The following is a 19,391-nucleotide window of genomic DNA, read 5'->3' on the forward strand; positions in this document are numbered from 1 at the left end:
TTTCATTCCCTGGTGGTATAAGATCAGGGATTGTATCTGTGCCATCATACGATGTACTGTGATGCGCTGATGCTTTGCCTGGCTACAATCACTGCTGTCATGATCACTGGAATGTCTGGGCTTAACACCTAATAAATGCGCTTCAGTTACCACCAAATCTCTGAAGATGCTAATATTTTCGCTCTAGATGTGGCTCTTGCTGGTGTTTGTGAATTGGACTTTTTTTTGCATAGAAAGGGGCCAATTTTACGCCAAATGTATGCATATTACCTCATATAGCACCGAAACATGCTTTGAGAATTTCTTTTTGACTTATTTTTTGCAGGTTTAGCTGCCGCAAAAGCCACGCAATCCTTTTGTAAATACACCACTGTATGTGCTGAACTGAAGACAGTCAGAAGAGTTACATGGAACTGAATGAAGCGATTCCAATCAGCAAGTGATTTGTGATTTCCACCTCTATTGTCAGGAGCAACTTGAGTCCACAGAAAACAAGATGAAAACTATTTTGTCTCGACGACATCCAAGCATTAAGTTGTTACAGTGGCTATTCCCCATGCTATGAATACAGCATAATCAAAAGCAATGGTGTGCCAAAGGCCCCACCCTGCAACACCAGTAAACCAGAGAGCAGACTCCCATAGGCCCTCTGAGGTTTTTCACACCCACTCACAGGATGTCTGTGAGGACACGACACTCTCTTTCTTAAAGGTGATGCAATATCAATACTACTATGATGGCCTCAGCTTTTACTGCTTGGTTTTACTACTAGTGTGTAGACAAATAACCTCATTATGCTAATTATCCCGAGCATCCACAATCTAAAGAAAATTTAATTATGGAGTTTGACAATTTAGTACAAGTACCTCAAATTTGTACTTAAGTACAGAATTAAGTAAATGTACTTAACTGTTCATGCCCAATGTGAGAATTTCATGTAGGGTTAATCTGCACTGTTTCAATTAGAGGGTTGGGTTCATCTCACAGTAATTTATGTAAAAAAGAAGACTTAGCTTGCCCTGGTACGCACACTGTCAGCTCTCAAATAAGGGCAAAGAGAATAAAATGCATGTTTACTGTTTTTCGCTTGAATTTTTAACGATCAACTTCATTTAATCAGTCACATTTTACACAGCAGGTCTGGTGACTCTCATTCAAATCATACATTAGAAAATTTTTCCTACGTTTGCAGACACTTGCACAGTGAGAGATGTGATCAGGTAATAAGTAACAAAGCTGTGACAGTCTGTTTGGACCCTTTTCGTAGCAGCACAGTATATTTATTTATCAGACTCACCGGTGCCGTTGGTGTCGACCATGAGACCCTGGTTGACGTGGTTCTGGATGAGCAGAAGAGTCTGCTCAAAGATCTCCCCGGCACGTGCCTGCTCCACTGTGTAGGGGTCACGTGGATACCGGAAAAGAGCTAGCAATTCTCCTGGGGTACGAGGCTGACTGGAGGTATGAGGGATGGAGAGATTGGGATGTGAGGGAGGTGGGAGAGAATGAATGGGTGATGAAGGAGAACGGACAATGAAAATAATGTATGTGTAGAGTAAAAGCAAAAGGAGGCGAAAAAGGTGTGGGAGTAAAGACGGGGTGAAAGAAAGACAAATTAAAAGAAACAAAAGAAATTTCACATTTCCTGTTTAAAAGACATTCTTCTGTGTATATTTTTCTTTTTTGCACAGGGGCAGGAAAAGCAAAGAAAAAATGTCTTCGCTGCAGCTAAAGCAGGTCAGATAGTTCAAAGAAAGAGAAGCCCAAAACGCACACCAACATCTTAGTCATTTCACGAGCCTACCACCGAATGTGTGCTGTTTCTGATTTCACTCCTTCTTGAAGAACACTGGACTGATTTGCTATCTCCTCAAGCTACCTTTGTAAACATTCATCAACTCCAGCCTTTAAAGCTCAGCCAGAGTTGGACTTGGCTGGTTGGTGTGGCAAAGCATTAAGCCCTGTGCCAGAACCACAGGTGTTCTACCCGGCACCTGACATAAAGCACATGTAAGCCAAATTACTATTGAAACACATTTTTTTCAACCTCTTTAATGTGTTTAAAATGGCAATTTTAAGTTACACTATTTCCAATACACCAGCAATACACTCCAAATGCATATGCTCTACAATCAACACAGACTTTACATGTAGAATATGCAACATATGAAATGTGAGATGATATAAATATCTACTCTATAATAAAAAATTCTCATAGTGCAGCCTAATAAAGTTTATCATCTATGCTTCAGTAACACACACAGTACCTTTGCAAATCAGTTGTTTTTTTTTACATCAATCTTTCTGTGGTTAATGACTTTTTTTCTTTCTCCTACAGCTGACAGCATAAAGAAGCCGGAGAACTGTTGCCAAGACTGACAAATTGCTGCCTTAATCGCACTTTGTTTTGATAAATTGAAATCGGTCTCTATAATGAAAAACCGCTGCCATCAACAAACAACACTCAAGGTCTGTCTGACACTTAGCAGCAACACGTGCAGCAAGCAACATGTGCAGAGTAACAAGCGCTAATAGCCTGTCTCCTGATCCGCTCTCATTCTCCAATATCATCCTGTTCTTTTCATCATTTCCAAACCATGTTCAAAGACACTGCTGCCATCAGCGAGGGAGGAGGCCGCCTCTTAATCTGTGATTGTCATTAAAGAGAGCTGGAAATCCCCTCATCTCACTTTAGGTTACCACTGTGTGTTCATGCACTCCTCCTCTATGTGTGTTAATGTGTTTGTGCACTGTATTTGTGTATGCATGTGTAGGCAGCGTGTATGTATGTGCATGCCAAGAAAAACACAACTGCTAACCACATCATTCAACAGAATGGAAACACTTACGAGCTATATCGAAACCACCTACATCTCTTACAGGGACAGAGTGCAATGGGAACTTCACTGGATAAACAAAGACTTCAAGACACAATCATTTCCTTTACCATTTGGAAAATTATTACATTGATGCCAACAATGAAAAGGAGTTAGACTGGTAAATATATTAAATATCTAATGAAAAGCTGTTTACAAGCAGTCAGAGTAACTGACTACATAACTGTTGGTACTGCCATTTCTAATTGGAGCATTCTCATCTGAAACTTTAAAACAGCAAAGCCTGTGCACTGAAACAGGAGAGTGCAGCAATATTAGCAGCCCTCCTGAATGGCCACACTCTTTCCCTGAAGACTGACTCAGACATGCATGTCATGTGAGGTTATTTTTATTTCAAAAGTATTTTATATGGAGCTGCATGAAGTTGTAGACTTAGTGGCTATCAAATGCAAGCCTAATCAAAAGCACAAAGTACTGGCTGTACACAACCTTTCCTCTGTGGACAGTAGGCGAGGACATACTATACCGACAAACGTTTTGGGTCGCCTGGACCCCAAAATATAGATATTAAGCACAATCTTAATTTGTAACAATTTTGTTATAAAATTTATATGTAACATTACAGATGTTGGCCATATTAGGTGCAGCCTTCATTAGTCACTATTACTCCCTGGTAACACGTAATAAACAGTGAGGCTTTCTGATTCAGTCACCTGAGGGAGTGTAAACACACGTGTCACTGTGTGTGTGTGTTTGTTGTGTGAGTATCTCCAATCTTACCCATCAAAGAGACGTCTCCTTGTTGACTCAATAGCACTATCCACATTACGGATGGCCTGCTCTATGGATGTGCTCACAAAGGTGTCCCCCTCTCTGCTGACTGCAGGAACTGTTGTCACACAGACACAGACAGGCTGATTAGAACCAAGTTGAACTAAGTTAAAAAATTAAATTTGTTTGGACCTTTGACTTTTTTAGGGGCTTACACAACATAACAGAGAGAATTTCTTTTGCACTTTCTCATTTTGTGGTTCAGTCATTTTTCTTCAGTTTGATTAAAATACTCATTTAAATGTTGACAAAGTATATAAAGTCTTTATGCCATTTACACAACCCTGTGCCTCTACATTCTTCATTTTTACATCCACGAGGTTAACACTGGTCAGAACACAAAAGGTACGAACTAGAGCTTAGGTTCAAAAGTTCTTGTTTTTCTCCAGCTGAATATGATAAGTGACTGGACCTTTTTAGATGCTGCACTTAAGCTTCCCTCCTGAAGTTGGAGTGAACACATTTCTGGAACACCCTCATCTTAGCGTGCCATTGAAAACAGTGAGACTGTGACGTGATGACTAAGACAGTCCAACACCAACTGAGCGCATTGAAACAGTTTATGGTTCACCAGCAGAGAGCCGTGGTCTGACCTGAGAAATCTCAGCAGGAAACGCATACACACACAGGGCAGAGCTGATAGGAGTACGACAGCATTGCAGCAGAGTGTGACTAAACTTACTGACTGATTTGGAGAAAGAAGATCAGCAGAGGGCTTCTCGCTCTCTGGACTGTAAACTGTGACAGCAATACACACTGAACATCCAAAATATTACACCTCTTGATTCTGAGTTAAAGCCCCTTTTGCATTATGCACATCACCTGTCTCACAGCTTACAAATTCTTTTCCAACTTTCCTGCTTCACCTTTGTGACCGGTAAATATTTAATCAGAGAAATCAACGATGGCTTTGACATGGATTCACCACATTAGGGTTGAATGGAGCGAGGGAGTGTCAGTTGTATTTTGTACATTGAGTGTGTTTTCTGGTACAGGGTATACATACTCCACAACTAAAAACAAGCATACCAAAACATCACACCCTGGATGTAGTTTCATGCTTTTATAGCACAATGTGTGAAGTGTTTTTTTCTCTTTTGAGAGAAATACTATGGAGTTCCCTCTTAATTCATACCAATTATTCTAAAAGTGGATGACAGGTTGGGCTGTGTCATCATATATTCTGTGAACAAGCTTATATGCCTCACTCATGTCTCCTCACCTCTATTAGACCTGGAGTTAGTTTAGCAGCTCTTGTCATTTGTTGTCATTTGTGCACCGTGTACCATTACCTGCTTTTTCCCATTATGCAAATAGTCAACTAGAAAGTGAAAAACAGCGTGTGAGTGTGAGGTTATGAGCTGCTGACATCAGTTGTGTCTCACCTGTGACAGTGAGCACCATGCTAGCCACCTGGTAGCCGATGGGATTGCGGGCGACACACTCGTAGCGTCCACCATCAGCTGTGCCCACGTCCTTCACTTCCAGATAACCTTCAGGGCTGATGTGAAACTTGCCACTCTCTGTCACCTGTACACCATCCTGAGAGACAGAGGTTGGCGGTGTGACAAAGGGCAAAGGTCATTCCCCTTGGAGCTAGCATGTGGAGGTGGTGTCATATTTCGACATGGTGATTAACTTTTATGTCAGACCACTGAGCTATTTAGTTTGCATGGGTGCCTTTGGACTGAAACTTCAAACTTTAATAATCTTAAACATATTAATCACTGAGTTACTTCAATGTGATTATTTGCATTCATTCATAAAATGACAAATGAAGTAACCGCACACCATTTCCTGGCCCCAGCCCCTTTCTTCTTCACTGTTCTCTTTCAACCACTTTAAGCACTTATCTAACCCCATGTCGTCTGTGGTGATGAGGTGACGGGCACCTTACACAGACAACAGGAGCTTTATCATCTAACCTTGTTCCAGGTGAGGACAGGTTGTGGCTGGCCCTGAGCACTGCAGGGAATCTGGACATCCTGGCCAGACTCCACCGTCAGGTCCCTTGGAGCATTTGTGAAAACAGGCGTTACTGAATGAGTTAAAACATACACACACACATACGCATGTGTTAATGATTATTATACACAATCCTCAGTCAACGCAGACATGACATACTGAGACTTTGTCTCTGTGTTTATGTTACACGGCAGTTGCTATTTTTCCCCCTCTATTACAGGGCTGCAAAACATTAAACAGCTTGAAGTTAGTGTGGTGCTCAAAGAGAGATGAAGGCTTACTGTATTTTGAAAGGAAATAATGCATTTCTCATCTCTACCCTAAACTGGTTTTTGTTTTTGTTCTTTTTCAAGATGTTGTGCGAGCAGTGTCTATCATGCACACACACACACACACACACACCCTCACACACACACACACCCCCACACACAGTGTTGAGAATTGTTATAGAGTGAGTCACTGTGTCATACTCCCTAAGATTCATGATACAACCCTTCCACAGTTGAGGTGTTTGGTGGGAGAGGGTGGATGTTTGCCCCCCACACACCATGTTCAAATTCCTTCATGGTTCCCATGTAGCAGCCAGTAGTGAGGCACCTTGGCGTGGGAAAATCCCACAAGTTTTAGAACACAAAGTGGAGTGGGTGGCAGTGTAATGGTAGTCTGACACTAATTGACCTGACTGCCTTAAAATCAAAGTTTAACTTTCTAAAACACGGGGTTCACTGCCGTGTTCAGTACACAGCATCACAGCTGCAGGCAATGTGTTGCCAGTACCACTCTGCGTCACAGAAGAATCAGGGATGTGAACACAGCAACACAACAGTACATAGCATTACAGGGATATTGAAAGACATACTGCCTGTTGCCTGTTTACTGCTTAAATCCCTGCTTTCACTTTCTTCTAATGATTTGTCTATTCCTCTGCACAGTGCTCAGCGCATAAGGCAGCCATCATAAACTGCCAGCTTGGTTGTGGGCTTGAACAGCACTTTAACAGTGTGGGGCCATTATGCAACGTGTACTTTGAGCTATGTTAACAGCCATTACTACATGGAAAAACATGGTGTCATCATGGGATTACAGACTGCCATGCTTTCCTGTACTACGCCAAGCCTGTAATTTCAGCCTCACATACACACAAACACACAGAAAATACAACCATCTGCATACAAGAAAGAAGCAGTGAGACACACTAACTTATGTATTCCCGAACAACAACACACAGAATAAATTACAATACATTTACATTGCACATAAAGATGAAGAACACACACACACACACACACACACACACACACAGCTATATGTAAGTGTATATATGCATTGTAACCGTTTAATGTCAGACTTGCATGTGTAAACGACAAATTAGCTGTGAATGGAGAGCACTGCTCCACTTACCCTCTTAACATTTTACCACCTAGCACTCCCCTCCTCCTCCTCCTTCTACACAACCATGCTGTGTTTGAGGGGGCCTTTCAGCAGCCACACAAACAGCCTGTGTATAACAACTATGTTTCAGCCACACTTTCCAGCCGTCTGTCTCACAGAATGGATTGGCATCTCTGTTAATCACTGCAGTGTAACGGCTCCTAGTCCTACCCTCCTACCTACAAGTTAACTGTACCTAACCCAATGTACTGTGTCCTGAAGCATATTTTTGCTTTAACATGTTCATTATTATGTCCCTTCATCTACATTTATTTTGAAGCTTCACCCCACACCCTCACCTCTCTGCTGGATGCGGAGCTGCACAGCGGTGCGCACAGTCCCCACAGGGCTGACCGCCTGGCACTCATACTGGCCCTCGTCATGGGCTGCCACCCGAGTGATGCGGAGAGTACCGGAAGACAGGACCATGTGACGGCGGTCTAGGGGTAAAGGACTGCCCCCACGTGTCCAGGCAATCACCGGCTGAGGGTAACCACTAGCCTCACAGGGAAAGTCCACGGTGTGACCCTCCAGGACTGATTGGTCCTCTGGCGTGACGGTGAACTGGGGGATCGCTGGGGGGCAGAAAGAGAACAAAAAGCAGTTTCATTTTGTATGAAAATTACAGGTGAGCCATATAAAGATTTTAATATATATAAAGAAAATTTTGTCAATATCAAATTAACAAGTGCCCTTATCAATTACAAGAAAAACTTTATTCACTTTGTCCATTCATCTAACAGAACTCTGATACCCACCTTGTACGATGATATACGCTGTAGCGTGTATGGTATCAACATTATTGGAGGCAAAACAGGTATACTGTCCCCCATCAGCCTGGACCACATTCTGTATATAAAGCCCTCCGGATGGGGTGATGTTAATGCGAGCGTCGTTGGGCAGGGGTGTCCGATCACCCTTTGTCCAGGAAACCCGGGGCTGCGGTTGGCCTGTGGCACTGCACTCCAGGGTCACACTCTCTCCCACCAGCACCTCAGTGTTCTGGGGCTGGATCACAAAACTCGGCCGTGCTGGAGAAGCAGAGGGAGAGGGGAGGGGGAACATAGGAAAGGGGTTTGATTAATTAGGTGAGAAGTGATAAAATGTTTCATCTGGGTCTCTGGTTTGAGTAACTTTATTAGGAAACTAGTGACGACCTTAATAAACATTGGCGAAATGATCAAAAGAAAAGCACAGAAAAACTTGAGCATTTGAAAGGTCACATGCGCAGAGATCATCTTTGTATATTTTTGTCAATAATGCAACATTGACTCCTGCTAAAACAACATCCTATGTGTATTACCACATGTGGTTTAGTCCTGTCCATATTTGGCCATTGATTACATTGGAGTCAGAGGAAATATGTACACAGCGAGGACCCTGCTGTTTACAATCACATGGAGGCAGGAAATGCACAACATCTGCTCTCAGAAACTGTTCCTTAAGAAGGGGTCTTTACAAGGGCCATCGGTCACCCCAGCGATGACCCTTCAGTCATCTAGAGACAACCGTGCTAATCTCCCACAGTGACAGCTTATGGCAATATGGCTGACTGATGTCTGAGTACTGTTTAAGTGTGTATGTATATATAAGGCAGAAAATAGAGAGAAAGAGCAACACAGTGAACTTGTGTGTGTGTGTGTGTGTGTGTGTGTAAGTATGTGGAGGGAAAATTTCACATAAAAACCAGCAGGCTTTGCTCACAACTCAGTGGGACATCCCAGTTATTTGACCTGCTGAACTTTGAAGGTAACCTCGGTGCTACTCATAGTGCCGACACCTTGCTCTATTCTGATAACAGAAAGAGGTCATATCGTGTTTCTAGACATATACATCATCTCATGCTCACGGTAAACCCCTCCTAATCCGTACAGTATTACCCACAATGGCGCCAAATCGAACCAGGAGAACTCGGGAAGCTTCATCATGTTCTTCAATATTTTACTATCCCAAGTTAACAAATACAGCACACTAAAGTTGTACTGGACAAATTCCTGGAGGTAGGAGTGGATATAGTGAAAGAAATGTTTTTATAAAAGGTTTATATCTACCAGTGAGTGCCCTAAGTCTGTTTTTCCCCATGTGAATCTGTCATTTAGGTTAATTAGCTCACGAGACTTCTACATGAAATACTGCATTATGCAGCTTTGGTAGTTGTTAGGTGGCCTGTGATGAGCAGACGTTGTAAGTAGCCACTTACAGGGAGCTCCAAAATACCGCAGTGTGACCTGTGAAGTCTTGACCTCCCCGGCCACGTTTTTGGCCATGCATTGATAGACTCCCTGGTCTGTCTCCCTGGTGTCCTGGATCATCAGTGTCCCATCTTCCAGCAGGTTCAGACGAGTGTCATCACGCATGTTTAGGGCATTGCTGTCAGGAGGGCACAGAGATGCACATCAGTACCGACATAAATAAACATATACAGTCGATTCATATACTGTGCATTTTTTAAAATTCCACATAATGATTATAACACCCTTATTGATAATTGTGTAATTATTGGCACTTTTCTTTTCTCTTTTATGTACAGTATTAATTATTAACATCTTTATGTGGGAATGGTGATGTCAGTACTCTTTTGTGACTTTTGTTAATCATTTTAAATGTCAACAATTTATGGGACCTAAACTCATGACTGTGAAGTAAAGTCTTTTGTTACTTGACATGGTCATTTCATTAAGTGCCTTACTTGTTCCTGAGCCAGATGATCTGTGGTTTAGGGTTGCCTTCAGCCCTACAGGTGAAGTAGACAGTGTTCCCTGATGTAACATCAACATCCTGGGGCTCTGAGGTGATCCTGGGTACCTCTGAAGGGAAAAAGCCAGATAAGAAGGCCATGTCAAGTCAATTTTTATTTATATAGCCCAATATCTCAAATCACAAATTTGCCTCAAGGGGCTTTACAATCTGCACAGCATAGGACAGTGATGGGAATCTTCCCAGCCTCCTCGTACGTGAAAATGCATTTCCATTCATTTGTGTGTGTCTGTCTTCTGAGTCAGTCAGTGTGTTGAACCAAGCTTCTCAGTCAATCTGTCTAGTTCTTCCAAGGATGCTGCAGCCATCATGTCTAGGCTGATATGAACCTCAGCATGAATACAACCAGGAAGACTTTGTTTATGTCATCCCGACAGGGCAAACAGCAAATTCCTTTTTACATTCTCATAATCAGTTTATCACATAAGCCAACAGTGAAGCCAATAAAAAATTATTGTTCATTCAGTTAGGTCTCTCCTGACTGAAATTTAGATATACAGTTGCCAGCTCTTAAAACAGTAGGCTACATTGAATTAACATCTGCTCCACTAGAAAGTCATATCTACATATATGACACATTTTAGAACTGCTCTTTGAAACAATTCTCTCAACTCTGCTCACATACAGAACAATCCATGGGATGGGATGGGATAAATCTGTGCACCAGCAGGTAAACCAAAGCCAAACTCATAAGAGGCTTCTGAAATTCAGACTCATTTCAACCCATCTTTCGTTACTAACAAATTACTCCACATTAACAGTGGGGACTGTAATTGCAGTGGGTTGGAAATCCTCTTTGTGGTAACCCAGCCTCACTCGTGGTCTAATGAGGATATAATAAAATGCCACTTGTGCAGGGAGATGGCACTTCATCTCAAGGAAGACGGCTGTTTTCACAGCTGTTCAACGCGCAGTGCATTGTTCTGTGTTTACAGTGGGGAAGAGGGAGAACAAGGAGGGAGGGAGGTGTGGAATGGCTTCCACCGTGTTACAAAGGAGACATTCTTCCACTGCTGCCTTGCTATGCAGACGACGAGATGAAGTGGAAGGGGTTACATTGAGCAAGACTGGGCAAGTCGGGACCATCAAATTAGCTGCTGAGATTTAAAATGTGGTTGGGTTACAGTCAGCTGCCAACTAGTCTGCCTGTCTGGCTCAGACTACAGCATTCAGTGGGAGCTGGAGGAAACACAGAGCTAAGACAGTTGGATTTACTGCTAATCAGTTGGTATAGAAACCAGCCATACAGTACACACGTACAGTGAAATGTGGACTTTCTTTTCTACCTGCAGTGTTACTAGGGTTGGACGATATGGCCAAAAATGTTATCACGATAAAAAGTTTCATATCTTTCGATATCAATAATTATCACAATAATGAGCCAAACAGTGGATCACTTAACAGATCCGAAGTAGAATACTCAATAATGATAAAATCTTTGCCAACAAATATGCATGAGTAAAATCAAGTAAAAGCTTTTTTCAGTCCTTTTTCCTCAACAAAATAAATATCTTAATAAAAAAATTAAGTCCTAATTCGTGTATGATTTAAGTGAATAAAACATTTATTGAATATTGGCTCAGGCAAATGGTCATCCTATGTCCAAGACATGGTCAAACCAAACATCCCAGCCCATTCACTACGCTCTGCGGCTGCCAGTCAGCTTGCTACGCCCTCACCACGAGGGGGGCCACCTACCCAGTTTGTCTATTTTTTTCCCCTGGGTGTGGAGTAGCTACGCAGGGATGGAAATAATTAATTTTAAATTTGGTGGTTGCTACACGTACAAAAAAAATGCTGTGTTCCACACAGGGGAAGAAAGAGGTGATGGACAATTTTTGACTTGGAAAATGACAATTTGATTCAAACATATTTCTTTACAAAAAGAACATGTTCCACAGAGTCAAGGAAATCGGATTAAACTGCTGAAAAGATACAGAGGCCCAATATGTAAGAAATACAATACTGTAAATGTAATTCTTAGTTGCAATAAAATTTAAAAGAGGTATTTTTCATTATTGATCAATATATTTTATTGATAATTGAGGTATCACTGAAATATTTTGGTATTAATCATTGGACACACAGCTACCTATCTGAAGGCTCGGCATGGGAGAGCAAGGTGAAATTAGGAAAACTTGTCATTTCAAAATGTTTAGCAGGACAATAACCCAGACGCTGTTTAAAAAAACATTAGCAAAATGTTAGAATTTGAACATTTTCTACTTTAATCCACCTGGATCAAGTAGGCTTTATCCCGGAGAGGCTTTTGTCCAATAACATAAGAGCTTCTGGAAATATTGCCGAGGCCATCTCTCTCCAACATCCAGTGGCTGCAGTATCACAGGATGCTGGGTTTAGCATTTGACCACATAGAATGACCATACCTGTTTTCTTTCCAGATATGGTTTTGGTCCAAGGTGCTTATAATGGATTAGAGCACTGTTTCATGAATCCGTTTCGTTCTTTGTCTCCATTGCTGTTTATCTTGGCCTTAGAGACGTTAGCATATAAGATACGAAGACACAAGGATAACACCGGAGTTTAAATAGGTGATCCTGATTTCAATCTAAGTATAACGCAGATAAATGTTTGTTGACCTTGCTCAATCCGTCACACTCTGTACCAAGACCATTATTAAATCCTCAGTTTCTCAGGCTGATTTTCTTATCCTCACTGTGGTATCTTCCTGCCCAACCTACAAAGCTAGATAAGTTTCATTACATTGAGACAATGGGAACAAGACTTTAGAGGTTCACTCACCTCTGCAGAGTGTTGTCTCCATTAACATTCAAATCAGTTAGATCCAGAGTTTTACAATTGAAATTTAGACACAACTTCACTCCAAAATCCACTGACCTCCGCTGGTATGGTTTTTGGATTTATATATACATAAACAGAGGTGTTTAATTCAGTATGGGTAATAATGAATATAAACGTCTCCCCATGTCCTCTTGTCTCACACACACACACACACACACACACACACACACCAGCTGCTGGTGGTCTGATACTGGAGAGACAAGAGGCCAAATTGAGGGGGTCCTTTTTTTACCCAGACCAGAGACACACCTGCTGGTGTATAAAGACTGAAACAGCTGGGTGTCTGCAAACCAAAGACACAAAGAGAGGATACACCTGCGTGTGTATGTGTGAGACGGGGTGACTAAGCGTACCTGATATTTGCTGGCAGGAAGGCAGGAAGGCTGGGGGTTATGTATGTAGACTGAGTTGTGGTTTAACTGAGAGTGTGTTGTAATTAGATTAGGAACATGGAAAACATATGCATGCTGCTATGCAAACATGTGTGTATGGCTATGCTTGCCCAGATGTGTGTTCCTCTCAGTTTCAATGTAAAACTAAATTACCAAGTCAGAGTGCTTTCCTTATATGATCTGCCTAGTTGATGTTGTTAATGTCACAGCACATTAGAGTTTCACAGAGAATCAGTCTAATTTCTAGCTTTAAGTTTTAAAATACATGTTACACTATACCTAAATCTGATCCATTTATAAAACCCCCAATATTTCCACACTCCTCTTACTAATTTAAATACATGAATGATGAATAATCCTGATTTAAAAGTCCCACATAATATTCAAGAATATTAATGCTCAGTGGGAAGTCAGTTTGTTTGCTCCGTACCACAGTTAAGCTCCTCAGCTGTGAGAGTTGCCACCGATCTGCCCTGCAGGCGGCTGGGGTAGTCGCAGGTGGCAGCAGCCTGGGCATTGCCCGACTCAGCATACTGTTTCAGCAGGTCTGCCAGCCACAGCAGCTCACAGTCACAGTTTAATGCATTGGAATCCAGTCGCCTGAACACACACACAACATGCACAGTCACATAAACACATAGCAAGAGAGAAATGGGTATGAAGCATACAATATCTTGGCATGTTAATGTGAAGGTACTGTGCATGCATCAGTATTGTGTAAATCCTCTCTGGTAGTTAATGAAGTAAGGGCCCATCCACACTACTTCATTTTAGTTTAAAAATGGAGTTTTAAAACGAACACGATCTCCGTCCAAACCAGCGTTTCAGCTGCGTATCAGAGTTGATCTCCGTCTACATTAAAACGGCTGAAAACGCACATCTAGTGGCCGTTCATGTACACTGGGTGTGCGCGTGCCGGTGTAAACATGACACAGATGGTCTCTCTCGTCTGTAGTTACAGAAGATTTGGCAAAAGAAAAAAGTACTGCAGACGAAGAACCGCACCACATATTTTTTGTCATGGACCAATAATGAGCTGGGACTGTTTCTGAATATAACACAGGATTGTGGGGGCGGAAAACAGACTGGAAGTTGTTGCAAAGTAATGACGCCGACAAACACAGTACACGTGTAAGTGTTATTTGTATGGTACAAAATATTTTAAGAAAAATATCAAATCAAAAACTCTGTCAGTAGCATTGTGTTTCTGCTTTGCATGACTAGAGCCAAATGTGAGTGTCTGCGTCATGGTTTCTAAAGTCCTCTGTTTTTGCCCATCCAGTGTTTTCAAATTTCTCCGTTTTAGGTCTTTGTTTTCGCCATTTTAGTCTGGACGAGAGGTGCAAACGTTGCAAAAGGTCTTTGTTTTAAAATGAAAACGCAGTAGTGTGGATGGGGCCTGAAACTGGCATAGCCAGGCCCAGCTCATTCCAAACAGTGGGGCTCAGCATTGCCATCCTGGAAGACACTCTCTTCCTGCCGTGGGAAACTATCTCTCTGCTTGGCCACATCCTTTCGTAACTGATCCATCTTTAAGTTTTACCATAATGTGTCCATTATCCTGACATGGTTTTCAGAAAATGTTATTGGCAGTGTTTTACATTGGTTAAGTTATTTGTGAAGCTCTATTTTTAATAAATAGCTTATTAAAAACTACCTTTCAAGGCCTAAGTGATCATTTATATATTTATATATCCACCAATACTGAATGCCAAAGTGATGTCAATGCAAGTCTACTGCAGTTTCTCTTAGTGTTTCTTTTTAAGCACACTGGCCTGGGATCTAACAAATACTAAAAGATGATTTATGGCGGAGACAAGAGGGGAGAAAAGAATGGGATGAAGCCAAACAGCTGATTGTTGTGGAGGAAGATGAAGTTTGAAGCTGTATTAGATACTTGGCCTTGTTGAAAGACCCCAAATTCTCATATTTAAGGGAAAATTAAGTATCTTTTGTACAAGATGGTAGAATAAATTGTAGAATTTTTCTTTTCCTCGCTATTTTCCACCCTCCACTGCAGCTGACAAAAATAAAGAATAGCAAAACTATGGGAAGGACTGGGCTGAGAGCCTTGTAACAGAAACCATTTTGCAGCCAAATAAGTGTGAGAACAGTGCAGTGTGGTTACATGGCATGTAACTGACCAACAGGCCCCATTTGATACTGGGTGTCATGGGAATCTGATCGAGACATGCATCCTCACACAGATGTTTCAGTGGACTTTTCCACTTACAATCGCTTCATCGCCTGAAGATGAGAGAAGGTTCCCGGGATTAGCTGGGTGATTCTGTTGTTGTGCAAAAACCTGTGAGAGAGAAAAACCACAAGATGATGTATCAGTGTTCATAACTGTATAGCTAGCTATTGCTGTATGGCTAGCTTGAAAGAGTACCCAAAGACTCCATTCATGTACCTCCATCAATGGCTACTCAATCATGAGTATTTTGAATGAATAAACTGTTTTCAGAAATGAATTCCGTATTTCTAATCCCTTAACTAAAAGCAGATATTAAAACATTTTCCTCCGCCCTAGAACATTCCTCCAAAACTATTCATTCTTAAATAATTACACATCAAGATAATCTCTGATGCAGTCCTTCATCTTCTATCCCTACCTGTAGGAAACAGATCTATTCCATCTACTGATTAGATAGACTCTCTGGCCACTTGGCCAAAGTGCCTGCTTTGACCGTGACCATGGAGAAATTCCCCAACAAGTCACTCAGAGTGTGCATCTGGTAATTCCTTCCCTCCCCCCATTTTTTTTGCAGGTGTCCCTCCTTCTTCTCTCCCTCTCCAGAGTCTGGGAAGTATGGATGTACTGGGCAGCCACTGGCCCATAAACAGGGACAATGAAACAGGAATTTAACAGGACTTTCTTCTAACCATAGACATCTGGTAGAGCGCTTTAGAAGCAGAGGCAACATCACATCTGTACGTTGTCAGGAAAGTTCATATCCAGAGCATTCGCAGGCAGTGCTAGGGATTAACAGACTACATATAAAACATTATGGTGTGCAAGAGAACCACAGCTTTCAATCATTTACAAACACAGCTGATGGATTGTTTATTGACAAAGGGTAAAGATATGTTAACTGTGACATTATTTAAACTATTTTATACATTTGGTTATGTATTATTGTGGCCAGGGACAACAATATTAATCTCACAAGGGGGTTGCTAGGTAACCGGACGTGGTGTGAATGTTGAGCGCAGCATTATACAGATGTTTCTATGACGAATAAAAATGACTCCTCCACACCCATAATTCACGAGATCATTAATAAATCCATTTTAGCAAAAGTCATGAACTGAGAGATGCAGGATTTATTTTAACAGAGTCACGTGCATTTGAAGACGTGAGGGGGGTAAAAAGGACCCCTCGGAGGATCTAGTGTTAAACTAACTATCCTACTGAGTTGGAGTAACCCATTGGAATTTCAGCAATAAAACTTTCTGCAGTATATAATCCGTGATCTGCGATGAACACCATGATCAGAGTGACATTCCTATCTGTGATTGCAATTAGCTCAGCTCATTGAGGCCAAGATGTGTTTTAAAACGTCATTCCAACCCAGGACTCAGACTTAAAAGGTGTGATCTCATGCAGCCCTCATGTTATGTCCCAATTTGAGTATTTCCACATACATTTAATTTCCTGTCATACTGTAGGTCTGTTAGACGAGAACTCAAGATGTCGGTTCAACAAATAAACTACAGAGTGAAAGGAACACTTGCAACAGCTCACATCCTTAACATCACAAAATAAATTAGCCTGATGGGGACTAACTATTCGTCAGGGTCAAGTCCCAGACTAGCAAAAAACAAACCAATCTTTTTAATAAACAGGGCCCGTACTGATTTATAGCTGACATTTTGCTGCATTCTGCAGGTCATTCCAATATACTTAATTCCATACCACGTACACCATGCTAGTTTTCTGGTTTCTATCAAGTGTGCTGCAGAATCCTCCAAGTAAATTATCTTTAGGATTGTGTGTGAACTGTGTGGGATTTTAGAAATCTTGGGCGAAAGGTCAGACAGGATGAACTTACAGTCGTTCCAGCTTTGGTAGGTGAGTGAATGATTCTGGTTCCAAAGACTCAATGTTGTTGAAGTGCAGGTACCTGGAGAAGAACAAAGTGTAGACAAAGCACAGTAAAAATGGATTAGAGCTCCCTCTCTGACTACATATGATTGTATTGTACTAATAGGCCCTAAGATGTGGCTAAATGAGAGCACGTGTGTTCCCCAGTCATACCTATTAGCTGTCCATCTTATTACTGAAATAACAGTTTCATAAAAGATGATATCTAGCTCTAGATGAATGCAGACAGACAGGAGGAATTTGCACATCAGGCATTCATCTTAGACAGTTCATTAACATGGCCTGAAAAAACTATGGCTGAAGTCTGAGTTTGAAATGAGATTGCCCACAGGTGAAAAGCAAGTACAACGATTATCTTGCGGAATGCAAACGTAATTTATACTCCCAAAAGCCTTTGAGCTGAGACAACATAAATCAAACCATATGCTAACGAATAAAAGGTTAGGAAAATGAAATATAACTGATGGCTTAATGGTAACTGTAAGTGTTCAGTTGGGTATCAAGACAGGGAAAGAAACAGTGAAAGCAGCTGCAGCAGCAGAACAGACAGACAGAGAATAAAACAGCGTAGAATGTAAAATAAAATGCAATATTCCTTTATATATCAGCCACACAAGAAAATCCACTTTAATTTTGTCTGCATGTATCTCAACTGTTTGTTTCTTAGCTGTATTTTTACAAGCTGTCCTGGACATCCACCATTATGTATTTGGGTGTTGCCTAAAATATATGTTGTAGAGAGGCCAGAATGGAAAAACACACAGTCCAGACAAGCAAAAGCACAGAAAGTTTTAATGAAGCCAGCAGTAAATTAATTTAAGAGCCACTTATCCCCCCTCTTGGAGGAATCGTCATCCCAAGTCAGTTACTTTTTACGTTTTCGAAACGATTGGTGATTCAGTAAAGCTGTTACAAGTTCAGATGGCAACAAGATGAAATCAATCAGGTATGGTCTTAACTATGTTAAGATGACTAGAAGACGTCCTACATTCATGTTTCTGACAATCATTTTGCTGTAAAGCTGTGATCCTATGTGATCATCCTTTGGTCCCTGACAAACCCGCAGATAAAACATCCACTATGAATGGTGGCGGGTCATCCAACAATGTAAGTGTATATGTCTTTAGAGCTTTTTTATTCCCCCCAAAGAAGCATGTGACATCAGATTTTGGCATCTGTTGCACAGTGGGGATGTAGAAGGACTATTAAAGTGTATGCAATCTGGCTCAGAACTTGTCACTAACATATAAAACCCTTCATTATTGTAGCAAAAATTCAAAACAGCTGCCCGGCATGAAGCCTGATGTTGGAATTGGTTTTACTTGGTGAATTAGCCATTTGTTCTCTGTTAATGTGGTTATAGAGAGGTACAGTAAGTCACAGTCTTCTCCAAGACTACAGAAAGCCCATTTTGCTAAGGAAAAGGTGCATATCGTATCATATTGGTTGTGATAATTATACACTGGCCTATCGACATACTACAGGGATCATTTCTTCTAACAGTCGTCAAAGAAATTCTATTACTACTGAAAGCACAATTCATATTTATAACATCAATCAACCAATGCTGATTTGTTTTTTTTCCCTCAAACATGCAAGTGTAGAAAGATACAAGAGAGGCAAGATTTTTTTGTGAAAGCAGCTCGGAACATTTCTGAATGTCAAGACAGGAAGTAGTTGAATTTTATCACACAGACTAAACATACATAATACACCGAAGGATTCTCACAAATAAACACTTAGAGCAGATTACAGCAAATCAGAGCCTTAAGAGCGGTTTCCGCAGTGGCAGGAAAGACGCAATGCAAGTCAAGCTTTGCTCTAAAGCAGAAGCTCTGAGTCTAGCACTGCTAGCAGTACTAGCAGCAAAAGGTTTCACGTCATGCTTTAAGCTTCGCATGGAGGTGGCGCATATCTGTCATCCTGACCACAAGACATGCGACTCATGCAAAAGGGTCAAAGAGGGTCAGCGCGGCATACAAGTGTGGGTGCACACACGGCATGCATGGTGAAAAAGTGGATAGAGGGGCGCAAGTAGGGGGATGTGACTGTAAATAAAAGTAACTAACTGAATAGAGTTATCATGATACCTGTGTAAGGCCTACACAGTCATGTCACACAGCACTTCAACAGCTCAAAAAATGACACCAACATTTGTGCTAATAAATCACTTATGACCACGCAGACCTTCCCAGGCTTCATGATTTGTGTGAATCTCTTTCAGGAAGGGGGGGGGGGGGGTGTTTT

General features: G+C 41.4%; 1 protein-coding gene across 5 annotated transcripts in view; it reads right to left on the bottom strand.

The window, feature by feature from the left end:
* The window catches only part of LOC123978634 (peroxidasin), a 61,004-nt gene that overhangs the window by 15,389 nt on the left and 26,224 nt on the right, over positions 1-19,391 (bottom strand). For all 5 annotated transcript variants that reach the window (XR_006827021.1, XM_046061982.1, XM_046061981.1 and 2 more), the window contains 11 exons: positions 17,092-17,163; positions 15,270-15,341; positions 13,467-13,636; positions 9,754-9,871; positions 9,265-9,434; positions 7,823-8,095; positions 7,364-7,639; positions 5,594-5,706; positions 5,054-5,210; positions 3,618-3,726; positions 1,298-1,455 (listed from right to left, as the gene is read on the bottom strand). Coding sequence is in view for 4 of the 5 variants with exons in the window: in XM_046061982.1 (XP_045917938.1) it covers positions 1,298-1,455; positions 3,618-3,726; positions 5,054-5,210; positions 5,594-5,706; positions 7,364-7,639; positions 7,823-8,095; positions 9,265-9,434; positions 9,754-9,871; positions 13,467-13,636; positions 15,270-15,341; positions 17,092-17,163 (1,688 nt within the window). In the remaining variant the exon portion in view is untranslated. The remainder of the gene's footprint in view (positions 1-1,297; positions 1,456-3,617; positions 3,727-5,053; positions 5,211-5,593; positions 5,707-7,363; positions 7,640-7,822; positions 8,096-9,264; positions 9,435-9,753; positions 9,872-13,466; positions 13,637-15,269; positions 15,342-17,091; positions 17,164-19,391) is intronic.

This window comes from Micropterus dolomieu, linkage group LG11, assembly GCF_021292245.1.
Source record: "Micropterus dolomieu isolate WLL.071019.BEF.003 ecotype Adirondacks linkage group LG11, ASM2129224v1, whole genome shotgun sequence".
NCBI lineage: Eukaryota > Metazoa > Chordata > Actinopteri > Centrarchiformes > Centrarchidae > Micropterus > Micropterus dolomieu.